Here is a 24,848-nt window from a genome sequence, read left to right on the forward strand (position 1 = left end):
AAGAGTCAGACGCTTTACCGACTGAGCCACTCAGGTGCTCTAAACAACTTCTCTTTCTTCTGTTGAGACTGTAGGTAATGAGGTCTTAGAGGTAGCACCTTTACTCTGCAAAGGGAAAAGACAACAAGGACATAAGGAACATAAGGAACCCAGTATTGTGGACTTGTGATTTCCCCAACTGTATTCGTACCCTCAGTTCCCCACATTCTAGTAAAGGTTGCTTATTCACTAAAACACATCATGTGTGCTGGCCTCCACAGAAAGATCCTGACAGAGAACGGACAGTGGAAAAAGGACAGGAATGCAGCCACGGGGCTTGGGGAGAAAACCTGTTTTTATTATTTTTTTTTTTTAATTTTTTTTTTTTCAACGTTTATTTATTTTTGGGACAGAGAGAGACAGAGCATGAACGGGGGAGGGTCAGAGAGAGAGGGAGACACAGAATCGGAAACAGGCTCCAGGCTCTGAGCCATCAGCCCAGAGCCCGACGCGGGGCTCGAACTCCCGGACCGCGAGATCGTGACCTGGCTGAAGTCGGACGCCCAACCGACTGCGCCACCCAGGCGCCCCGAAAACCTGTTTTTAGACAGTGACTGATGGCAGCAGAAAGTTAATGGAGCTGGGTAGGCGGAGGAAGAACCTGGCTTCCTTGGAAGCTTTTAATTTTTTTCCTTAGCGACACCTTTATTGGAATATAATTCATATACCACAAAATTCACCTTTGGGAAATTTTTTTTTATTATTTTTTTTAACGTTTATTTATTTTTGAGACAGAGAGAGACAGAGCATGAACGGGGGAGGGGCAGAGAGAGAGGGAGACAGAATCGAAGCAGGCTCCAGGCTCTGAGCCATCAGCCCAGAGCCCGACGCGGGGCTCGAACTCACGGACCGCGAGATCGTGACCCGGGCTGAAGTCGGACGCTTAACCGACTGAGCTACCCAGGCGCCCCTGGGAAATTTTTTTTTTAAAGTTTATTTATTTTGAGAGAGACAGAGGCAGTGCGAGTCAGGGAGGGGCAGAGAGAGAGAGAGAGAGAGAGAGAGAGAGAGAGAATCCTAAGCTGGCTCTGCACTGCCAGCTTCGTGGAGCCCGATGCAGGCCTTGAACCCACAAAACTGTGAGATCATGACCTGAGCTGAAACCAAGAGTTGGACAACTCAGCCGACTGAACCACCCAGGCGCCCCCACCCTTGGAAGCTTGTTAATGGTCCCAGAGATGGACATTGCTGGTGGCCACTCAGGGCAGTGATGGATCACTCACTCTGAGCTGAGTCCAGAGAACTGATGCAGTCCCAGGAAGCCTCTGCTTTCACTGGGACTCAGAGTTTGGAATCCTGTCAACGGTGCTTTATTTCCTGGAGTGTTTCTCAGCAGACACACTCACTGGGAACTGGAGCTCTGTGCTCCTCTCTTCCCTGCAGTTGGTAAAGGTCCATGGTGGAAAAGAGCCCACTCCATGGGGAAGGTCCTGGAACACGTTCTTTTTTTCTTCTCTAAAGGGCATCCTTCTTGGCTGCCCCAGAGGTTAGAGCTTCTAAAACCAAAACTTTCACTTCACATGTCAGTGATTCTGCACTGTCATATCTGCAGCAAAACCGACCTCCAGGGCTTTCTGGAAGAGCTGCAGCTGGCTGTGCACACCCTCCTCTGCCTGCCTGTGGGAGGCAGGCTTCTCCTAATAGGCAGGGGCCATCTGAGACCGCCTGGAGCCCTCCTCTCTTGCACATATGCCCCCTTCCTTCCTCTCTTCTTTCTGAAGTAGCCCGAGTTTGTTAGTGTAGTTGGGGTGAAAGGATGTGCTGTTCCAAGATGAGCAGGACCCCTTCAGGTCACTGACTTCTGTTTCTCATGCACCCTGCCACCTTCCCCTACTCCTCCTGCTGCTTCCTGGGCCAGGCCCAGCAGCCGGCAGCAGCAGCAGCAGCAGCAGCAGCAGCAGCAGCAGCAGCAGCAGCGTGGGACAGGGAGGAAGTCCTGGCGCGACAAGGTTGAGTGGGGAGTGCCCTCTGGAGTGGCTCCCACTTACTCCCTGGAGGCTGGGCCCTGGCTCCATGGTGGCAGGCTCTTCTAGGAATGTGTTCCCCAGCTGGGTTTTCTGGTTGGTTGGGAATATCCCTGGGCTGATCTGCACTGGCTCTCAGGGGCTGGCTCAAGGCTGGCTTGAAGCCAGAGTTAGGGGTTAGGGGGAGGGGATGGCCACAAGCCTGCAGAGGAGGCCACAAGCCTCCAGAGTCAGGGGTTAGGGAGGCCCTAGGGGGAGGGACGGGATGGCCACAAGCCTGCAGAGGAAACCTGGCAGCAGTGGGCACTGAGCACGAAGTGGCTTTGCTTTTGTTTCCGTCACTTGGATGAGGTGTCAGTGGGGAAGAAGAAATGAGACAAATGGAAAAAACAAAAAGGCTTTACACTGAATCTCTGCCAGGAGTCCTGAAGGTCTAGCCTCTACTTAGGGGCCTGCATACCTGAGCACCCCAGTCCCTCAATGGCTCACTGTCTTCCTCTCTGGGAGATGGGAAGAGGAAGAGAGAAGTGACAGATGATTGGCTTGCCCTGTGATCTTGGGCAAGTCACTGAACCTCTCTGAACCTCAGCGTGCTCATCCATAAAACAAAGGGGGATAAAACCCTCACACACACAGGGTTGTTGAGGAGGCTGTGTGTGGGACGTGCTTTGAGAATTGTCAGGAACAGTACTGTCACATCAGATGCTAAATCCGAGAGCCTGGGCTTTTCTTTGCTGGAGGTGGTTTCCCTGGCTCCTCCATTCACTTTTTACAATCACAGAATCATGGGTTTTAAACTGGAAGGGATTTTAAGAGGTCATCTGGTCCAGTCCCTTGGTATAAGTATCTTTATTTTGAAGATAAGTCTGTGTTAAGGTGTCATTATTTTGACATATCTATCCTACTATGGCACACGAATAAGCCCTTTTCCTCCTGGGTGAGGTGTGAGCTGCAGATGCACACAGGTGCTTTGGCCAGCAAAGGGGTGGCCTAGGAAGAGACAGGAGTGCTTCTTAGGAGGGGGGTGGGGGGGTAGGTCTCTGTCATCTGCTTTCTGGGGGCAAAGGCCCTTGCCCTGCAGGCTCAGAGAGGGTGTGAGAATCCCATTCTGCTGCCTCTCCCCTTCTCTCTGAGACAGCAAGAGATGCACTTGCTTCTGAGGACTGGTCACAGGGAGAAGCAGCAGCCAGGACAGAGTGTATTCTTCAGTGTTTTTTCCTTCAAGGGCAGACTTCCTTCTGACCCATTTCTTTGGGAAACACAAAACCCCAAAACAAATGGAAAGAATCTCCCTTGGACTTTCTCCTGGCCCTGGAGCTTCAGTTGAATGTGGGGGCCGACAAGAATCTCCAGAGCAGCAGAAATGTTTCTCATCGTCCCACCAGCCAGGGGGCCTGGGCGGTTAGCTGGGAAGGCAGGGGAAATGTGGGCAGGCAGTGAAAAGCTGCCCCAACTGTGCCCTCAGTCGCCAGAGTTAAACCCAGGAGCTCTTCATTACCTAAGCAAGTGGCTCTTTTATAGGGGCTGGGGCCAGTTTCTCAATAACCTTTGTACCACCAGGATCCTGGTGAGCTAAAAGCGAAACTTGGGGAAACTTAATGAAGTGGCCTGGGAGAGGGCTGTGCATGATTTACCGTATCCCAAGCCAGAGTTTTCTTTGTGGAAGAAAGCGACTTGTGTCCTCCCCTAACATCACATACACACTTTCCTGGCAGGCCCGATGGGTTTCCAAGCATTTCGTCACCGTCTCCTTCTGACCTTGGTGTGAAAGGAACGAGCCGCGTGGCCTGTTGGTTCCAGCAAAGCCATCGGGGGCGCCGGCCTGGGCTGAGGGAGGAGGGCGACCCACTCGGGAGTGGAGGTGAGGTCTGCTGGAAATCCCCAGCCCGGACAGCCGCCCGAGGTTTGAAGACGCCTTCTCCGGCCTTATTTGGTCGCAGGAAGTAGGCGGCGCTAGGCCTGCTGGCTGCGAGGCCGACCCGAGACAGTTGTGCTGATGAAGTGGTGGAGCTGGTTCCTGCTCGCCGCCGTGCCGCGCGCGCCGGCCGGCCGCTGGGCGCTCCGCGCTCCCAGCCCGGAGTTGTGCAATCCTTTGTAGCACGCCAGAGAGTCCTCCTCCTTCGCTGTTGCCTCTCGCCCTCTCTCTCTCTCTCTCTCTCTCTCTTTTTTTTTTTTTCAAGCTGTGAGCTCAACCGATGAGTCAGAGCAGTGCAATCCTGACACTGCATCGCAGGACTGGGGGTGACACGGAGGGAGGGAGAGCGATCGCGAGGCAGACACCGCGGGCGCGGGGTGCGCCGAGGCTCCTGCGCCGTGAGCGAGGGGTGACAGCCCGCGCGTCCCGCCCGGGCCCTGCCAGCAAACTTCCCAGCCTTGGGAGGCGCGGGCTGGCGGAAGCCCTGCGAGCGCCGCGGGGAGGCGACGGCGCCTGTTTGTTTTTAAAATCCGGGAGTGCGTGCAGGCGGCTGGAGCCTGGGAGGCGACCGAAGGCGGCGGCCCGCGGCGGAAAGGGGACAGCCGATGCTGGAGCCCGGGCAGGAGCCGGGTAAGTGGGGTGCTCGGCCGGCGGCCGAGGCCTGCACGCGGCGAGAAGCAGCCCGCCCTGGCGGCGGCGGCCCAGGGACCCCGGAATGCGCGCAGGCGGTGGCGGCGGGGCGCGCGGGCTGCAGCTCTGCAGGCGCGGCCGGGAGCGGGGGCGCGGGACTGCGGGGGGCGCGGCGCGTCAACTTCTGCGGCCTGGGCGGCCGGGGCGGGGTGTGCGTGTGTACGTGCGTTCGCCGCTCCGCAGCCCGCGCGTCCGCGGCCCGCACCGCCAGCCCGCAGCTGCGTGTGCCCCGCCAGCCCGCCGTGTTTGTGCAGCTACGCAGCTCGCGCGCGGCCCCCGCCCACCCGGGCGCGGCCCCGGCCGGACCCCCCTTCCCCCCTGCCGCCCCGTTCCGAGCCGCCGGGTCGGTGGCCGCGCAGGAATACGGCTGCTCCTCCCGCCGGAGAGAAACGTGGTGTCCGCAGGGAGCGGCTTGCGTGACCGAGCTCAGGCCCGGGAGGCGCCGGGAGGGGCTCGCTCGAGCTGCAGGAACTTGGCGCGGGAGCCCCTTCCCCTGGTCCTGCCAGTGTGCACGGCAAAGTGGACCTGGAAGCTGTGCCCGCGCCGGGACTTTAGGGGACAGACGTGCAGGGGCGGCAGGGAGCTGGGGCAAGTGCAGCAGAGGCCTAAGCTGGAGCGCTTAGGGCGGGCAGGCGGCCTCACCCCGCGCTCCTCTGCGCTGCTGGCGCACCTAAGACCTGTCATCCCTCTCGGCCGCCCCCGCACGCCCGCACCGCTGCGGCCTGCCGGGCTCTCCGCACACCTCATCGTGTACTGTTTGGGGGTGCCCGTCCGGAACTCGGGGGCCCGGGTTTTGTCTGGACCCTGCACATGGCCGGCTTGGTGGAGGTGGTTTGACTCCCCCCCCCCCCCATCCCAACTCATGCTTACAGGAGCGTGTGCACTAGGTTGCCCCTCTTGAGGGCCCCCATCCAAACAAGCCTCTGGATCAGGGCGTGGTGCCGCCCTGGGGTTTTCAAGCCTCAGCCCCAAGGAAGGCCAGTCTGGAGGAGGTACCTGCCACTCAAAGTGGTGGCCACTGGGTATTCCAGCCCAGCCTCCAGAGCGAGCTGCTGGAAAGATGAAAGGGGAAGTTACTCGCCCCATTTAAAACTTTGTTGGTCACAACTTTGGTGGCAACTTCCTGCTTCCACCATCCCACATCGGATTTGTGTGCCTGCCTGTGGAGCCTGGGTGGGGGGCCGGTGGGATCAGAGAAGAGCTGGCTGGCCAAGGCTGACTGTGGAGGCCACCCAGGCACGTGTGTGCAGGGGATCCCTGTTGGCAGTTGTAGCTGGGGGGAGGGGAAGTCTGGCTGGCTCCAGCAGGGGGAGCCTGGCCTGGTGGCGGCCTGGAGGCCTGGCCTCCTTGTCCAGGCGGCTTCAGGATTGAGACTGGAGGAGGCCTGGTGAAGGTGGAAGAACTGCTGTTCTGAGGAGAAACCTCTCCTCCCTTGTGGGGCCCCGGATGAGGAGAGGAAGCCACCTGCTTTGCTCCAGAACCTCCCAGGGATGATGTGGCACATGATCAAAGAAATGCACCCTTTCCACAGGTAGTTAGGTAGCTTCAGGACTAAGGGGAAAAAGAGAAACCTTCCCAGGTTGAGAATTTACGGGTCCTCTTTTTCCTACTGCTCTGGACGTTGAATAAGAGGGGTGTAAACATTCAATTACTGTGATAAACCATCTCATTGCATGGCCCTGGCTCAGTCTCCATTCTAATTGGATCGATCTCTGGCTAGTTACTCTGGTCTGAGTAGCTCCTAGGGGACAAGGTGGTGAAGAACCTAGAAGGTCCTCCCCCCCGCCCCCCACCACTGTACAGCTTGCTTTGGGACAGTCTGCCCACTGCCAGTGTGGCTTTTCCAAGTAGCAGGCAGAACTCTCACTCTATGCTAGGAGAGGGTGCCCTGGAATGTCCATGGGGATGAGAATTCAACTTTTAAATGTGGGATTTAAAAATAACCCAATTGTTTAGCCCTGTGGGCTGCTGCTTGTAATAAATGGAGAAAAGAAGAAAAAGGAAAAGATACAGTTACAGATTCAGGTAAGGGCTGCCCATGACTGCAGAATCCAGGCAAGGGCTGCCCAGTAGAGCCAGGAAAAAGAGGAGTGGAGGAAGGGGGGGGGGGGGGGGACATGGAGCGCAGTGTCTTGGAAGGGGAATGGTCCCAGTCCAGGAATCTGGCCTTGATAGCCCCTCTCCTGCAGTTGGGTGTCCCAGATGGGAACTTTGCTTACTGTGGAGTAGGGATGGCTACAAGTAGCTGGGAGATTCCTGCTGATCCTTTGAGGCCTGTTTCAAATGCCACTTCTTTTGAGTCTTCTCTGAACACTCATTTCCACCTTATGTAGTCATTTGTGTACATTTTGCACCGTGGCGCTCAAAACATAAACTCTGAATCTCTGTCCCGCCTTCAAACAGTTGCAGTGAGGATTCTGAAATGCAGCAAGTACGTTTCAGGATCACCCTAGTCTCTGCTCTAATGTGTGCTACTTACTGTTCTCACAATGCTTGGCTTCCAGTAGGTGTTTAGTATATGTTAGTTGAACAAACGAATGAAAGATCTCCATCAAGAAACTGTGGGCTTGCATGTAGTGGGCCCAGGGAGTCCTGCTGCCGGGACTCATAGTGCACCTTTGGTTTCAAAGGGGTTGGTCCGTGAGTGATTCAGGTGCTGGTGAACCCAGTTTCTTGGCCCTGCCCTGCCACTGTTCTCTGGCAGACAGAATGTGTCAGGTCATTCTGACCCCAGTGGGACCTCAGGGTGAGAATGTGAAGCCTCCTGCCTGGGAATCTGCTAACCTGGGCATTTCCTTTGGCCAGGCCAGTTTGGCACCGTGTGTGTGTGTGTGTGTGTGTGTGTGTGTGTGTGTGTGTGTGAGTGTGAGCGTGCGCATGCGCGCGCACCCGTGCACGCAGGAAACGCAGCTAGTGGTTGCATTCCGATAGAGGGGTTGCTCCTACACAGTAGAGACTGACTATGTGGGGCTGAACTAAATAAACTGCACACAGGTCTGGAGCTAGGTGGAGTGTGCTGAAATCTCCACTTACTTAAGGGATCTGCATTTGCATTTGAGGCAACATTCAGGATACCCTGAGACTGTGAGCTCATTTTATGAATCAGAAGCATTACAGCATAATTTTGTGTTGGAAACTTCTATTTGGAATCCAGATCACCCTCCCTCCACCCCAACACATGCACACTTACAGGGGCGCTCACAGTCACACACTTGGGAGTGATGACAGTTAGTGGGGCATCAGTTCAGATTCCAGAGCCATCAGGCAAAACTTGTCCACACCCACTTCCGCCCCCATACTCAGATCACCATTCCTGGATGGTGTGGGGACAGTAACCCCGGGCAGTGACTGTGAAGGAAGCCTGGCAGGTGCACAGGGATGAGGACTGGGCAGACGTGGGTTCCTACTCCAGCTTCTTTACTTCCTGTGTGGCTTTGGGCATTGCTTAACTTCCTGAGCCTCAGTTTCCTCACGTGTGAAATGAGGATGATAATAGAGTCGCTGTGAAGTTTAAACAAGATCATGCATGCAAAGTGCCTGGCACACAGTAGGTACTCAACAGATGATGGCTGTCATTTCACTGGTTCCCCCCAAGTCCAGCTGTGTGCCTTTTGCTCCTCCCAGGGAAGAGGAAATGAAGTCTGTCCTGCTTGTGGTAGGAGGGCCCTCCTCCAGGGCATTGGGGCTTGTGTGAACGAAGCTCATTTTATAACTCCCTAGGCTGTGGGTATAGCTGTGTGATCCTCAGTCATCTAGACTGGCCCGGATCCTGGTGCCTGTGTGTTTTTGCTAGGGATTCCGTCCCTGCAGCCCAGGGTTAAGGGCTCAGCTTCCCAGAGATCAGATGGTGCTCTCAGGAACCTACCCGCCCAGGCCTCAGGCAGAACTGCTCACGTGGGTGGGAGGAAGGCTGCTTTCTCAGCCCAGGAAAAAGTCCCCTTGTCTTTGCTTCACCTGAAGCCTCCCAGTGTGACCTCAGTGGAGGTTTGGGTGGAGCTGAGGGTGGGAGTCGTCCCTCTAAAGAGCGCCTTGGCTCTTTCACCAATTGAAATAGCAGGGGTGGAGTGGGGGAGGGGGGAGACATCAACATATTATATAAGAAGTTGCCACATGTCAAGACAGAGCTGGGGTTTTGCTGGGGCGGGGGTGGGGGTCTCCCCGAGGGACCTGATTGCCTGCTGTGGTTTGCGGGGGCTGGTGGGGAGGAGAGGGGCTGGGGGCCTGAGGCTTCCCTGGCAGTGGTTCTCGCTCTTGCTCTTCCTGGAACGCAGCCCGGTGCTGTGGCCAGCTGGGGAAGGTGCTCCCTGTTCTCTCTGCCTTTCTCTCCAGCCGCAGGGAACTCGTGGGTTATTTTTTCCAGGCAGTGCTGCTGCTTCCAGGAGTCTCAGGGAGGGGGGAGGGGAGCAACCAGGGCAAGATTTGTCCACACCAGAGCTGGAAGAGGGGGAAGTATACCAGGCTTGCACCCAGAAGGGGGTTCCCTGTGAGGCTGCCCAACTTCTCTGGGGAAAGGGTCCAGAGAAGAAGGAAAATGGTGAGGGGTTTTGATTCCCAGCTTTTTCCAGCAGTTGGGCAGGCAGAGGCTCCATCCAGCCTGCTGTTGCCAGAATTTGTCAGTTCCTTGAAGGGGAGGGCCCCAGAGCTCAGAATTGCTTACGTGATAACTGGCACCCTGAGAGTGCGTGTACCGCTGGCTTTTCTCCCCCTTTCTTCCCTTCTACCTCCTCCTCCCTCTCCCAGCCTTCTGGCAGCTCCTGGGGAGTGTACCTGACTGCCTGACTGCCGCTCAGATCCCTCTCCCCACCTGATCTTGCTCTGACCTCCCTAGCTGGCACTGGGTCACAGTCCTGGGCTCCCCAGCTCCCAGGAGTCATCCCAGAGCTGGAAGGAACTTTGGGACATCTAGTCCCAACTCTTTCCGTTTCAAATGGGGAAGCAGAGAGGCAGTGAATTCCTTGAGGTTCCCCTCCATGCCCCCACTCTCACCTGAGGCGGGTAGGAAGAGGAGCTGCTCCAGTGTCCATCCGGCCCCTGGCCCCTGGCCCCTGCCCCTCCCAGTTCGGAAGGTGGGAGGGCTGCTTCGGTGCAGGAAGAGCCCAGAGGAGTACTGTCCCTGCTCCTGGGTGTGGCTGAGTCCCCAGCTGGCTCCATAGTTATTTATTTGTCTCTCTGTGTGTGTGTGTGTGTGTGTGTGTGTGTGTGTGTGTGTTTGAGTTCTGTGGTTGGGAGACTGGATCTGAGTGAAAGCAGAAGTACCCACGCTATGTCAACTATGTGGTGGGCAGATTGGACCTAATAGGGACAGTCAGGAGAGGAAGAAAGGGGGCAGAGGCCCCCTCTGCGCAGTGGCCGCTGTGCTCTTTTTGTCCCTGCATCAGTGCTTGCACACTTGAGCATAAACAGCCCTTCCATGTTGCTAGCAGCTGCCTTTCCTTGCTGGCTTTGGGCAGAAGAGGTGCCAAAAATAACCAGGCGGCACTTCCACTTGTGGGACCTTCACTGTGGTCGCCTTGGGGCAGGCTGACTTGCTCTCTGCAGGCGTCCCTGCTCATTCCTCCTCTGGCCACCCCCTCCCCAGCTTCTGTCAGGTGATGGCACTTTCCCTTTGAATGCTCTTCTTAGAGTGAGCCCAGGAGGGTGGCAGCTCCATTAAGGGGCCTGGAAGCTCTGCCAGGTATTATGTGGGGACTCTCGTCTCACCGTGTCCCTGCAGGCCCTGCTGGGACAGCTGAGCCCAGGCAAGGCCTGTGCTGGGTGTGCGCCTCCTGGGTCCTTAGGCCAGAGGCCCTGCCTGCCTGCAGAGCCCCATACTATTGCTGGGACCCCTCATCCCCTTGTCCTGCTCATGCTGGCCAGCCCTGCGCTCAACCAGCTGCAGAACTGAGTCGCACCATTCAGTTCCTCCCGAGGTGTTGAAGACTGACAATGATGCTACTCCCGCCCAGCAGAGGGGAAAGGAAAGCACATTTCTTGAGCCTTTACTTTGTGCCGGGCACTCCATGTATATATCAGCCTCATCTAATCCCACGGTAACTATGAGGTGAAGATAGTGTACCCATTTACTGACAGAGAAACAGACCCATAGAGAAGCTGGTGATTGGAGAAGCCCAGGCACATTTTGTCAGACCCTAAAGCCCTGTCTCTTTTTTACTATGCAGCTCACACTCTTCTGGGCTCTTTTCATGTGCAGAGGGAACAGTGTTTTGACCCTTGGAATGAAGGACTGGTGTTGGGAATTCAGGCACCTTTAGACTGGCTGATTAGGGAGATATTCTGGGCTGGGCTGGGAAGGGTGGCGAAGACCCCTCTGAGGCTTCCCTCTCCGAACACTGCACAAGGCAGTCAGAAGCCCAGCCTGAGCCACGAGGCCCTCCCGTGGAGGGCAACAGGCACATGAGGGTCAGCTGTGTGTGTGTGTGTGTGTGTGTGTGTGTGTGTGTGTGTGTGTGTTGGGGGCGGGGGGGAGGGAGGTTGCTGGGGGAGTCGTTCATGCATGGGAGGAGTAGAAAGGTTTAGTTTTGGCCTCCCTGAGACCTTCCAAGTGTCTCCTCCTCCCCAAACATGCCAGCCTCTGTAGTCACACCTGACATCGGTTCTAGGACTTGGGTCTCCCTTCCTGGCTGTGAGGTCTGACCCTGGGGTCCATCGTTCCAGCTGGCTTGGCCCAGGTCTCAGAGAATCTGGTTGGTGTGGACTTGGGGCTTGGGCTGGATGCTCTGCTGGTGCCTAGTGCCAAAGGCCTCTGGGTGTATTTCAGGAACAATAAAGAATAAATCAACACAGGAAAAAAAGGCCCCGAAGCAGCTGCTCAGAGACTGGAGAAACGCAAGGAATGTGTGAGCACTTGGCAGAGGCCCTGGATCTTGACCAGGGCCTGAGAAAGGGCGCGGCATTGACTGGATGGTTGGGCAGATGAGGCAGGCGGCTCTGTGCCCACCTTGTAGTTCATCCAAGAGGCCCAGGCAGCCATGATGACATCCCCTCTGCTGACAGCAAGTTTTTGTGCTTCTTGGTCACTAGCAGATATTGGGGAGCCATATTGTCCCCACTCTTTTGCTCCAAACCAGCAAGACACCCCCTCACTGCCCACCCCGTGCCACCTGGTATGTCTTGGCCACTTCTGGAGCTGACCACGCAGGAGACCCTGGGCTGATAAGGACACCACACATGCCAGACCCCCCCTGTTCTGCCTCCCTACCGAGGGGGCATGAGCCAAACATCAAGGACCTGGCATTGCCAGGGAGTGCTGAGTGTAAGAACACTTACCTGGGGAGGCCCTGACCACACCTCCACCCAAGGAATCAGCTGCGTGTCCTTGAGCAAGTCACTTCACCTCTTAGTTTTATCAGTCATGAAATAGAGATTTGGACCAATGATCTTTGGAGGGGGTGGGCACTATCTGTCTCCCTTAATTAGTACGTGCAGGCAATAGCCCTTATTTAGAAATTCAAGTTCTTGAGAGGAAACCTTTCGGAGAGCCCTGTGCAGAGAGGTGGGTTGCTAGGGCTGGGGCTGATGCTCAGTGCCCTGGGTGGAGGCCATCAGGACTAGTAGGAACCCACTCACGGAGCTGACTTGACCCAGACTTCAGGGTGCCAGGAAGGGACAGGAGCCTGAGCCCCATTGGGATTTAGGATGTCTGAGAAGCAGGGGAGAGTCAAGTCTTCATTTGTAAAAGGCTGTTTGTCAACTGCGGGTGTGGGGTTGGAGAGTATGGGAGGGGTGTGGCTTCCTCTTGAGCAGAAAATGTTTGAGCCTTCCACAGGTTGTCCCCTGTGGATCACCAGTAGCCTCTTCATCTTCAAAGCCATCCCCTCCCCAGGCCTCTCTCAGCCACCTTACCTGACCAGCCATGCTTACAGAATACCATGGTGGTTTTCAGGCCAGCTGGAGCTGCTTCTCCAGGGAGAAGATGTGAGCAGTCCAGAGGCTGCTGCCATCTGTCCCAGCCACTAAGCAAGACGTTGAGCCTGAAGCCCTGGGGAGGAAGTTGGCAAAAAGGACTGTGGGTTCCAGTCCCTGTCTTGCCTCTGTACTCCTGTGGCAAGTGATTTGACCCCTTGGACCTTCAAGTTCCTCATTGAAAAAGGGGGAGAGTACTAATACCTACCTCGTGAAGGTGAAACAGTGCCATGGGCTTAGCACCATGGTAGTGGCACCCTCTGGAAGTGTCGGAGATGGCGATGGTGGTGAAGGAGAAAGCCTTATTTTTTGTGATGTTGGGATTTCACCTTGGCTCCAAGCCTGCTCAGTGTCTTGCCAAAAGGTGTGGCCTAAGTGGAGGCACGAAACATTGTTATTGGAATTCTTGGTTCTGGGCCCTGCTCTGCTTCTGGATGTGCATCTGCAGGCTAATTTCTTTCCTTCTCTGGGCTGCTTTGTGGAACGAGGAATTGGACTGAGTGAACACTGGGCATCCCTTAATATTTGGAATCTGTTCAGCTTCCCCAGCTGGGCCCCGCTTTGCTAGTTGGCTGTGAAGAGAGGCACAAGCCACCTTTCTCCCTGTGGAACGGAGTCTCTTGTTCCAGAGTGAGATCCTACTGACCCTGCAGCTCCCAACTCACCTCTGCTGCCCTCCCCCCTTACCTCAAAACCCCATGGGCTTCCAGGGGTTTAACAGATACCCCCAGTCTTTCGAGGAGCCTGTTTCTGACAGACTGGGGCTGGGATTATGTCTTGGTGGGAGTGTTCTATACTGTGCTCTGCTTAGAAGTGCTCCCAGGAAAAGCAGCAGCTGGGAGGGAGCAAGAGGAAGGGGGGAGGTGCCCATATGAGTGGGGTTCTCCTGTGTAGCATTCCTTCTGAGGCCCACAGCAAGTGTGGAATTGGGATTTTTCTGGAAGAATGATGGGAAGACCAGGGACTTTGAAGGCTGACAACAGGGATTTGAATCTTGCTTCTGCCTTCTTAACGGCAGAGCCTCGGTTTCCCTCTAGAATGCAGACAATCAGATGCCCAGATGGGAAGTTTGTAAGCATGGATTCGGGGTATGTCAAGGGCCTGGCGTGGGGGGAAGTGCTCTATAAATGTTTGCTTCCTTCTTTTGGATATTCTGTAGACAGGCAGGGGGAGTGAAAATATTTGCCTGTGGCCTTTTTCCCGGGGAGAAACAGGCTGCATAACAAACTGTTACAGCCCCACAGGCCTCGCCCTCCCACAGCTGTTTTGATTCTGGGGTCAAGCTTGGGGTCAGGTTCAGTGTGTGTCCGGTGTGGGGGATGGGAGAAGGGCTACCCAGGCATTTGCAAAAATCTGAGCTCTGCAGTTTCCTAGGGCTGTGGAGAAGGTGTAGAGACCATGGTCTGAGGGAGTGGCAGTTCTGGGCTGGGAGAACTTGACAAGTTACTTATAACCTTCATTTCCTGTAACTTCCCCAAATTTCCTTCTGTTATTGATTTTTAATCCTATCTCATTTTGATTGGAGAACATGCTTGGTATGGTTTCAACTCTTTTAAATTTATTGAGACTTGTTTTATAGCCTAATTTATGATCTATCCTAGAGACTATTCCATGTGTTCTTGAGAAGAATGTGAATTCTGCTGTTGGGTGGAATGTTCTGTAGATATCTGTTAGGTCTAGTTGCTTTATAGTGTTGTAGTCTTCTGTTTCCTGTGGATCTTCTGTTTAGTTGTTCGGTCCATCATGCAAAGTGGAGTATTGAAGTCTGCAGCTAGTATCGTGGAGTTGTCTGTTTCTCCCTAACATGCCGACAGTTTTTGGTTCACGTATATTGGGGACTCTGTTGTTAGGTGCATATATGTTTATAATTGTAATATCCTCTTGATGGCTGGACCCTTTGATCATTATAAAATGCTCTTCTTTGTCTCTAGTAAGAGTTGTCTTAACGTCTATAAGCATAATATTAGCATGGCTGATCCAGCTCTTTGGTTACTGTTTGCATGGTCTATCTTCTGACTTCCTTTTACTTTCAACCTGCCTGTGTCCTTGAATCTAAAGCGTTGTCTCTTGTAAACAGCATATAGTTGGATCAATGGGTTGTTTTTTATTTTTTTAACCCATTTTCCCAACCTCCCCCTTTTAATTGTAGTGTTCAATCTATTTACATTTAAAATAATTATTGATAAGTTTGGGTTTACGTCTGCCATTTTGCTATTGATTTCTGTCTTGTGTCTTTTTTTTGTTTGTTTGTTTCTCTGTTACTCCATTATTGTCCTCTTTTGTGTTAATAGATATTTTTGAGTGTATCGTCTCTGACTTATAAAATGGGACCAAGAAGAGCGAGGGTTAAATGAGATGTTGCCAGCAATGCATTTAGCACTATGCCTGACAGATAGGATGTGCTCAGTAGACAGGGCATTCATCTGGGCCTCTGGTGCTCTAAGAGCTATGGTCAGCCCTAGGGCTAACTGAGAGCAAAGTCCATCCAGGGCTCCATGGGACTCCTCCTATCTCCTGGGCAGGGTATGGCCCTCTGGCAGTCAGCTCCTTTAGGAGGGAGGAGCAGTGGGTCCTTGGAAACCACATTGTGCCAGTCCCTGACCCTCTAGTCTTCCCCTACTCCAGCATCTGGGCAACACGTGGGCTGCTTATGAAGCACTGCATATTTCCACGGCCCTCCCCCCGAGGCCTCACCAGACCCAGGAGCCCATCGATCGCTTAGGGTAGGTTTGAGAACTACTGCTCTCCATAGCTGGGCAGCAGGGTCTGATAGAGATCTGGTTTGGAGTTGGCAGGCTTGGATTTGAATCCTGGCTCCTCATTTGTGTCCTTAGGCTGTGACCCGGAACAAGGTACTTTTCAGAGCCAACCTTTTCTCATTTCTCAGATGGGAATAGTGGTTACACAAGTGAGCAGTACTCACACACATTGGGCATGTGGTCAGTGCTGGTGGCTAACATGTCATGTGGCAGTTGCTGGTTACAAAGGTGTTTCTTAGTCCTGCTCTGTCCCCCCTGCCCAGCCCAAAGCTCCTAAGTTCCTCAAAGGCAGGAACCAGTGAGCCGCAGCTCCTGGACCAGACACCTGGAGATCTGACAACCAGCCCACTGCACTCTCCATTGGGCCCAGGCCCTGATCCTCCCCAGTCTTGGTGCAGAAACACAAGGAATTGAAGAAGCCTTGTGGGACAGTGGTTACTGTGAATAAGAGCATGAAGATTCAGAAGGGGTGAGAACAGTGTGTGCCAGAGGCTGCCTGCAGGAGGTAGGCCTTGAAGAAAGGTAGATTGTCAGAGTGGAGGCAGGGCTTCCGGGCAGAGGGAACAGCTTCGGCAAAGGCTCAAAGTCAGGGAACTCTCCCCAGGTTACATGTTCCTTGTATTTCTAGCTCCTGCATGGGCCACTGTGCATTATAATCAGTGTGTGTTTCTGTGTCTCTCCTCCATGAGACTGGGAGCTCTGTGCGGGTAGGGACTGTGCCCCTTCTGTGTCTCCCAGAGCCTGGAGGGCTGCACAGGTGTTGTGTATGGGGGGGGGGGGGGTTGTTAGCTAGGCAGGGTGAGGCCATGCCCCTGTGAGAGAGCTCCTCTGTGTCTTGGCCTGTCTCGGGCAGAGTCTGGCACTGGGGCTCAGACACAGACTCCAGAGGGCTCTGCCCGAGACCTGCTGGGAGCCCTGCCTTTCCAAAGGGAGGGAGGGGTTGGAGCAGCCTCCGGTGGTGTGAGTCCCTTAGGGCATAAATTTATAAGGAGACCAAGGGCCCCACCCATCCCCATGAGGCCCTTTCCAGAGGTTTAGCTATTTAAGGAACTTAAGGGATATTTGCTGATCTCTTCTGCCAGTTTTTACCTTACTCCCCTGGGATTCCCAAATCCTGTTGGAAGGGGTTTTCCTGGGCTGCCTGTGATTATTTGTGGCCCTTGACTAGGAGGGAGGCAGCCAGTCCCCTTAGTGTGGGCAAAATCTGAGCCTGGAGGCTCGATCCTTTCCTGGCTCTGCCTGAGACTCTTTGCTTCCCCCCTATAAAACAGATCTGGTTATCCTGGCCTCTCATGGACATCCTGACTTCCTATGGACTTACTGAGGGTGTTTGCTGGAAGTAGAGGAGAGGGATAATAAAGGTAGATAGATACCTGAATGAAGCCCTGAGGGTGGCTCAGAAGGCAAAGGAGTCTTCTCTCACACATATCCCTTTAAAAGCATCTCAGTGTTAGCATTTAAAAAAATTTTTTTTTAATGTTTATTTATTTTTGAGACAGAGAGAGACAGAGCATGAACAGGGGAGGGGCAGAGAGAGAGGGAGACACAGAATCTGAAACAGGCTCCAGGCTCTGAGCTGTCAGCACAGAGCCCCATGCGGGGATCGAACTCACGGACCGCGAGATCGTGACCTGAGCCGAAGTCGGACGCTTAACCGACCAAGCCACCCAGGCGCCCCTCAGTGTTAGCATTTTTATGGTCGCAGCTCAGACTGCTGCCAGCTCAAACCCTGGCCAAACCTTCCGAGCCTGACCAGCTTGGTGGCTGAGACCCCTGAGACTCTATTGGCATGGGCTCTGCATTTCAGAGCTGAAGTTGAATCTGGAGAAGTGCTAATCTGGGGACTCTCTGGATTGGGAATGGGCAGAGCATAGGGCCTGCTCTCTCATGCCCCCAGGGGCATGTCAGAGGCAAGTCCTTGTCCCTGTTGCTGGTGTCTCCTTCCTTACTGGTTTGCAAACTCCTTTATAAACAAGACTTATGTGTCCAGTGGGTTGGAGAAATGGGGCCCTTCAGCCTGGTGTGAACTTGCAGTTAGAGCAGGGCATACAGCACTGCAGATGATTGCACTGTGTCCAGAGGGAAGGCTTATGTAGGGCCTGGGCAACTCTAGCTAGCCCAGGATGTCAGTTCCAGACTACTTGCTCAGTGTGGTTGTAGCCACAGGCCCCAGAGTATCTGAGAGAGAACTTTCCAGGATATGAGTGTGGGCTGGAGGGCCAGCTGGGCCATGCTGGGCTCCTCTAAGAAGGGAGGGCTCCTCACCCCCTGGCATCCTAGCCAGATACCTTGGTGTCTTAAGCCCAGCCATGTCAGGGCATGAGGTAAACAGATCCACAGGCTCATGTCTCTCTGGCTGTGGTCTAGGTAAGGGTGGGAAGCCATGGGGAAAGAAAAATTGGACAGGACAACAGAGGGACTGGCACTTTCCCAAGTTGACCTGCATGTGGTGTGGGGCAGCAAGTGGCAGTCAAGGGGCAAAGTAGCCCGTGGGCCAGCAATTAGAGAAGAATTTGTGCTCAGATGGGTTGGAGAGGGCCTGAGGCGACTGATGGGATGGGGTTAGGAGGCGGGACCTTTTCACTTCATCTCAGCATCGTGGAGATCTCTGATGTGCATCAGGGAGAGAGACTGGAAGTCAGGGCTGGGCAGGAGCCCAGGGTGGACGTGCGGGCCATGAGTCGTGCCTCTGCCCGGGCAGAGCTCTGACTCACCTTAGGCGCAGTCTTGAATGAGCATCCCAAGAGGCAGATACAAGCCAAATGCCAAGGTACAACGGTCTGCAAACTCTGCTCCATGGAGCTTGCAGTCTGCTGGGGACAAAGAAATAGAAATAGGCACCTGGAATTTAGTGTGCTGAGTGTTGGCGGGGGGGTGGTTGGGAGGTGTTGTGGGCTCATAGTGAAGCTTCTGGCTAAGCCTTGGGGTGAGGGAGGACTTCCCAGAGGGAGCAGTGTCTCAGACCTGAAGGACAAGTAGGACCTGGCCAGATGAAAGGGTGGAAGGTGTCCTAGGCAGAGGTGCTGCCTGGCCAAAGACCTGGAAGCAAAGCAGGAACAGCACTGAATGACGGCTCAAGCATGGCAGGTTGAGAGAGCTGGCAGGAGCCAAAGTCTGCAAGACTCGTGGGCAGGATAGTTTAGACTTTGTCCTAAGATAGCCTGTCTGGTGCTCTGGGAACTGGCTGGCCTAGAGATTTGGAGCCTTGTTAGATGCTGTATTTAGGTCTGTTTTGCCTTGGTTAGGGATGCATGAGCTCTGACTCCCGTCTTCCTAGTGCTGACTTGGTGGGGTGGGAAGTGGCCTCGGTTGTAAGAGCAGCAGCGAGGAGTTTTAGCAGTAAAGGTCAGGAGGGACTTCCAGTCAACTCCGATCCCTGGGTCAGAGCTGAGCCCCTGCAGCTGCTGGGACAAGCTAGTCCTGGCCTGTGGAACCTTGACTCACAACGGTCTTGTCTCTCAGATGGCTGTATGCAGTATCTCTAGCTTGGGAGTGGCCCTGGTCCCCTCTGCGGGCATGTGGCAGGGCTGCAGAGGGTACTCGGGGAGCTGTATGTGTTCTAGTTGCCCTCTCTGGAGGGTATGGTGTCACCACCAGCATAGAACTCCCAGAGGCCTTTCCAGCACCTTCTCTCACGTGTCTGCAAAATACATATGTGGGTTCAGCACTGTTTCCTTTTCTTGGTGCATATTGCTTTCTTCTATAGAGAAAAAGTGCTTTCCACCACAGATCTTCCTGAAAGCCTCATAGGTTCCTGGTCACTGATGTCAGATTCTTGCCTTGTCTTCTGTCCAGGGGTGTATCACCGGGTCTGGTTAGGGATTGGTTGCAACAGCGCAGTGCCCAGCGGAAAGGAGAGTGAATACAGCCGGGACAGACAACCAGACTGATAAGAGTGGGTTGCACTGTCTGGGGCCCCTTGGTGACTGTGGGTTTCCTTTTGCAGTGTTCCTGCATCCGCTGTTAGAGACCCTGCAGCTGGTCCCAGGGTGAGCTGCCTACAGAGGTTCTTCTTTACACCCTCTTCCCTGCACCCTCAGGGAGTTGGCCCACAGGTCTGCAGCCTTCGGAACAGATGGCATCCTTCCTCTTCCTCGCTGTGAGGAAGGACAGGCCGACTTCCACCTGAGGAACAGAGAAGTGGGGCTGGGGCATAAGAAATGAGAGGAAGTGGCTCAGTCTTGTCCAGCGTTGCGGGCTGTGATGTACGCGTAGGGTATGAGAGCTGGAAGCCCCACCAGCAGCAGCTAGACCCTGAGGCAGGGGTGAGCTTGCAGGGGCTGGAGAGGAGGTTAAAATAACAATGCTTCATGCTTGGGCTTCATGCTGATTTACAGTGCTGTCGTGGGAACTGGACATATGCAGAGCACTTAGGACAGACCTGGCACAGGTGCATTTTATTATCATCATCATCATCATCATCATTCTACTACTACTATTATTACTATTATTACTACTACTTAGGGCCCTGCTGCCTTGGTGTGTCCTTTCCCCACCTTCCTCTAGGGGTCCCAGGCATCTTTCACTCTTCTCCTCATCACCCCAGATAATGACCTTTCTGCTCTGTGGGTCCCAGGTCTGGGTCTCTGTGCTTTTGGCACTCTTAGCCTTCCAGTAGGGGTGACGGAAAGGACTCTGCAGAAGCTTCTGGCGTGATTCAGCCTCCCCAGAATTTGCCCCCTTGGTTTCTTATAAGCAAGTTCCCAGCCTAGCTTTAGAAACCTACTGTGGTGTCCTGAGTGATCGTCCTTCATTGCGCAGGGTGCAGGGTGGGAGGAGGCAGACCAGCCTCACCAAACAGCTGCTGGTGAGCCAGCGTGGGGCCCAGGGCAGGAGCAGCCCTGCCCTGGAGCATTATTCACAGACTCCGCCTCCATCTCACCCAACCCAGTGTGCAGAGCTTCCCCTCCCCCAGGCTCTGAGTGGCCATCCCCCCGCGCCTGGTGCCTGGTACCCTCCACAAGGTGCACACTCGCACGCACGTACACCCAGGCTCATCTGCCACGTGGGCCTTCCCTTCCTCCAGTCTCCGAGCCCATGCTGTGGCTCAAAGGCAAGAGGGCTGTGACTGGGGTAGGAGGGCAGTCTATGCCTGTAGGACCAGGGGATGCACAAGTGCATGCGAGCACCTGAGGGGTTCTCAGGTCTCCTGGAGGCACATGGACCTTCCAGCTCCCCCTCAGTGCCCTCCCCTCAGCACATTCTTCCTTCCTCTGCCTTGCTTCTGCAGACACATACTTCTAGTTTGTTCTTGCTGCTGGGCGAGGCAGAGCCTGACTCCCGTAGCTAGGACAGTCCCAGCCTGCAGCTTCACCATGGTGCCGGGGGTTATTATTTTCATTGAGGGGGGCCTGGCTTTTGGGTCTTTGCTCTGAATTGGGTTGGCCGTCAGGGAATGAGAGTTTAAAGGCAAAAAAAAAAAAAAAAAAAAAAGGAGTTTGTTCTAAAGCTGGTCCTCTGAGCTCCCACTGCTCCAAATTGTCCCCCTGCTACCAGGGCCAGGACCTCTTAGATGCCCACCTAGTCTCTCTCCCTCCCCAGGCTCGCATAAGTGAAGACAAAGGGGGTGCTAGCGGGAAGAGTCTGTCTCTCTCTCTCTTACTCTCTCTCTCTCTCTCTCACTTACTTCAGGGCCCAGAGCTGAGAAAGGAAATGGAGGAGGAAGTTCCTCCCCTTCTGGGTGCTGGTGAAAGTGAAAGGCAGGTGGTGGGGGGGCTGGAGTGAGTCACAGCCGCTCAGGAGGGGAAGGGCTGGGGAGCTGCGGAAGCCTGTGAACGGGTGATAGGAGGCCTCACACTGCAAGCCTGCTCTTATGGCCCGGCCCTTCTTGGCTGGGTTGATTTCCTGGGAACCCCTGGGACTGCTAACTAGGACCTGGAGCTTCTAGGGTCTGAGGTCTGAGGTTGGTCCGGACCTGCAGATTTATTCCCCAGGGCTTCCTGAGCTCCCCTCCCTTCCCTTCCTGGCCTGACTGGCTCGGGACCAGAATCTCGTGGGGAAGAAGTAGGCCATGTAGCTCCCACCCTCACCAACTTCCCAGGGAGGGGGAAAAAAAAACCCTCTCTGAAGAAAGACAAAGTCTTTGAAAATACATGTAAGTTATAAAATACTGGTCTTCATTTTGACTGTCCTGTAGCAGGATAAATAGAGCAACGTGTTTTGTTTTGTTTTTTAAATCAAGTTAGAAAATAACCACAGACACTCTGAGCACTCTAACTCACACTATGTCATAGGAAAATCCCTCCAGATCTAAATTCTAGCAGTCTGCATCCCCTCAATGTTGTAGTTACTCTAGTCCTTTGATCGGGAGCTCTTTGGCAGTGGAGGAGGAGGGTAGGTGGGGATTGCTGACCGGCTACCAGGCTGGATCCTGCCTCCAGCCAGCCAGGGCTGCAAAACAGGTTCTGTGCTGGTTTAGGGAAGGCTCTGGCAGCCACGGTCCCACCCTGCAGCTCCTCCCAGGGGTGGGGCTAGAACTGCACATACCCTTCTAGGGCCTCACCTACATGCCTCAGCGCAAAGGACATGAGCCTAGCCCTGGGCCTTGGACTCTGCAAGGACTTGGTGGGCTCCCACCCTGGAGCCACATGGTTAGTTAGGAATGACCCCTGTTGTCTCTACTTCCTGTGCTTGAGATAAGCTCAGAGCATCAGAGGAGGCATTGGCTGCATAAAGCTCCTTCTGGGTCTGGTGGGGAGGCTACTGCATGGACAGATGTGCTCGACCAACTGGGCAAGGGGAGTCAACTGAGATGGGAGCTCAACGTGGCCTTTGTCACTCCTTTTCCCATCTTGGCTACAGGGGCTCTGACTGGATCTCAGCCCCACTTGTTCCCAGGGTGGTACCTTTGTGCCGGGTACAGATTACACAACCAAATGCTGCAGGGTGAGGTGGTGGGACACAGAGAGTCACAAAGCGCTGCCTTCTGGTAGTTCCCCTAAGGTTCTGGCTCCTGCCTCACCTGTGCTGCTCTGTGAACTTGGGTCCATCTCTTATACCTGTGCTAACATCCAGGGCATCCTGGGAGGCTATGGCTGACACTGTCCCTATTCTTCTGTCTGCAGGCTCCAGGGTCCTGTGGAACATCATGAACTGGGAAGAGTAGAGGAGCCCAAGAGCCATCCTACAAAGAGCAAGGAAGAGCCAACAGTTCTCTCGCCCTGTGCCTGACCTCACCCCCCAGCACTTTCCCCTCCCCCTGTTCTGCCCCCACTGGCTCCTGGACTAGAGCTGGGCTTCCAGCAGAACGTCCCCACAGGGGATGGGCAGCTGGTGAAGTAGGGCTCACTGCCGGGGCCCAGTTGGCCACACCATGAACCTCCAGGCCCAGCCCAAGGCTCAGAACAAACGGAAGCGTTGCCTCTTTGGGGACCAGGAGCCAGCTCCCAAGGAGCAGCCCCCACCCCTGCAGGCCCCACAGCAGCCCCCAGCCCCTCCACAGTCCACCAGAGTGAAGGAGGAGCCTTACTTTGGGCACGAGGGTCCGGCAGGGGCCGCCCCTGTCTCCCAGCCTGTGGAGCTACCCCCTCCGAACAGCCTGGCCCTGCTGAACTCTGTGGTGTATGGTTCCGAGCGGACCACGGCGGCCATGTTGTCCCAGCAGGTGGGCTCGGTCAAGTGGCCCAACTCTGTGATGGCTCCAGGGCGGGGCCCTGAGCGTGGAGGCGGTGGGGGTGTCAGTGACAGTGGCTGGCAGCAGCAGCCAGGCCAGCCTCCACCCCACTCGACATGGAACCGCCACAGCCTGCCCCTCTACAGCGGACCCAAGGGGAGCCCTCATCCTGGCATGGGGGTCTCTACCTACTACAACCACCCCGAGGCACTGAAGCGGGAGAAAGGAGGCGGACCGCAGCTGGACCGCTACGGAAATGCCGTGCGGCCGATGATGCCACAGAAGGTGCAGCTGGAGGTAGGGCGGCCCCAGACGCCCCTGAACTCTTTCCATGTGGCCAAGAAGCCCCCAAACCAGACACTGCCCCTGCAACCTTTCCAGCTGGCGTTCGGCCACCAGGTGAACCGGCAGGTCTTCCGGCAGGGCCCACCGCCCCCCAACCCCGTTGCGGCTTTTCCACCGCAGAAGCAGCCGCAGCAGCAGCAGCCGCAACAGCAGCAGCAGCAACAGGCCGCCCTTCCCCAGATGCAGCTCTTTGAGAACTTCTATCCCATGCAGCAGCCACCCTCTCAGCAGCCCCAGGACTTTGGCCTGCAGCCGGCCGGACCCCTGGGGCAATCCCACCTGGCTCACCACAGCATGGCGCCCTACCCCTTCCCCCCCAACCCTGATATGAACCCAGAACTGCGCAAGGCCCTCCTGCAGGAGTCAGCCCCACAGCCTGTGCTACCTCAGTCCCAGATCGCCTTCCCCCGCCGCTCCCGCCGCCTCTCGAAGGAGGGTGTCCTGCCTTCTGCCCCTCTGGATGTGGCTGGCACCCAGCCTGGACAGGAGCCCACCAGCAACCTATTCCTACATCACTGGCCCCCACAGCAGCCACCACCCGGGCCCTTGGGGCACCCCCATTCTGAAGCTCTGGGATTCCCGCTGGAGCTGAGGGAGTCGCAGTTGCTGTCTGATGGGGAGAGACTGGCACCCAACGGTCGGGAGCGGGAGGCTCCCACGATGGGCAACGAGGAGGGCATGCGGGCAGTGGGCACAGGGGACTGTGGGCAGGTGCTACGGGGTGGGGTGATCCAGAGCACTCGACGGAGGCGCCGGGCATCCCAGGAGGCCAATTTGCTGACCCTGGCCCAGAAGGCAGTGGAGCTGGCCTCACTGCAGAACGCAAAGGTGAGAGTGGCATGGGACGGAGGCCTGGCCTGGCAGAGGGCAGGGTGAGCTGTGTCTGCGGCCAGGGGCAAGCAAGTGACTCCAGGTCTACGGGGTGGTTTTCTTCTTCACTGAAGGAAATGAAAGAACCCATATGCTTCAGGAAGTTCTAAACTCCCTCCATGCAAAGAATCTCTACGTAGGTGCATTCATACCTGAAGGAAAGATGAAAGGTCTGCAGGCAGGAAGGTGCAAAACGCTGTCATGGGTTGGCTTCTTCATTGGGCACATGAAGGATTGGGAGTTGAGGAAGGTGAAACCATTGCCAGATCCAGTATCCTAAAATGAGACAGTGGCAGTGGTTTCCACAGGTGATGATACTTGTCAAAATGCATCGAACTGATAACAAATAGGTGCGTTTTGTTGTATGTGAATTTTACTGGCAATAAAGTTGATTTAAAAGAAAGGACAGTAACAACAGGGAAGAAGAATGAATAGAATTTGAGCACCTCTCTTGTACGAGGAGTTTCTTACACTTGATCAGAGAAGTAATTTATCATCAAACCCTACGACAGGGTTGCTGAGGCCCATGGAGGATTTCCAAGGTTACAAAGCTAAGATAAAGGCCTGGCATCTGCCTCCAAAGCCAGTGTTTTCCCCTCCTTCACTGGAGGTTTCAACCCCTCCCCCCCCAACCCCCAATGCCTACAGCAAGGCTGGCATGTCAGAAGCTACAGAACTTGACTTCAGGCAGTTTCCAATGGGGAAAAGATACAAAGACCATCATTACCTTGTAAAAAGTTCCTTGTTTACTT

At 55.0% G+C, this 24,848-nt stretch overlaps 1 protein-coding gene across 3 annotated transcripts in view; it reads left to right on the forward strand.

Moving 5' to 3' along the window:
- MIDEAS (mitotic deacetylase associated SANT domain protein) overlaps positions 1–24,848 on the forward strand; it is a 68,206-nt gene that overhangs the window by 21,293 nt on the left and 22,065 nt on the right. For 2 of the 3 annotated variants that reach the window (XM_047079380.1, XM_047079382.1), the window contains one exon: positions 22,334–24,054. In XM_047079380.1, coding sequence (XP_046935336.1) covers positions 22,582–24,054 — 1,473 coding nt within the window. In that variant the 5' untranslated portion in view covers positions 22,334–22,581. Of the gene's footprint in view, positions 1–4,185; positions 4,549–22,333; positions 24,055–24,848 lie in introns of those variants that run through there. The other variant, XM_047079381.1, reaches the window with a different exon arrangement.

This window comes from Lynx rufus, unplaced genomic scaffold (genome assembly GCF_022079265.1).
Source record: "Lynx rufus isolate CCGP_SWC_20201006 ecotype Redwood Valley unplaced genomic scaffold, mLynRuf1.p SCAF_17, whole genome shotgun sequence".
Taxonomy (NCBI): Eukaryota; Metazoa; Chordata; class Mammalia; order Carnivora; family Felidae; genus Lynx; species Lynx rufus.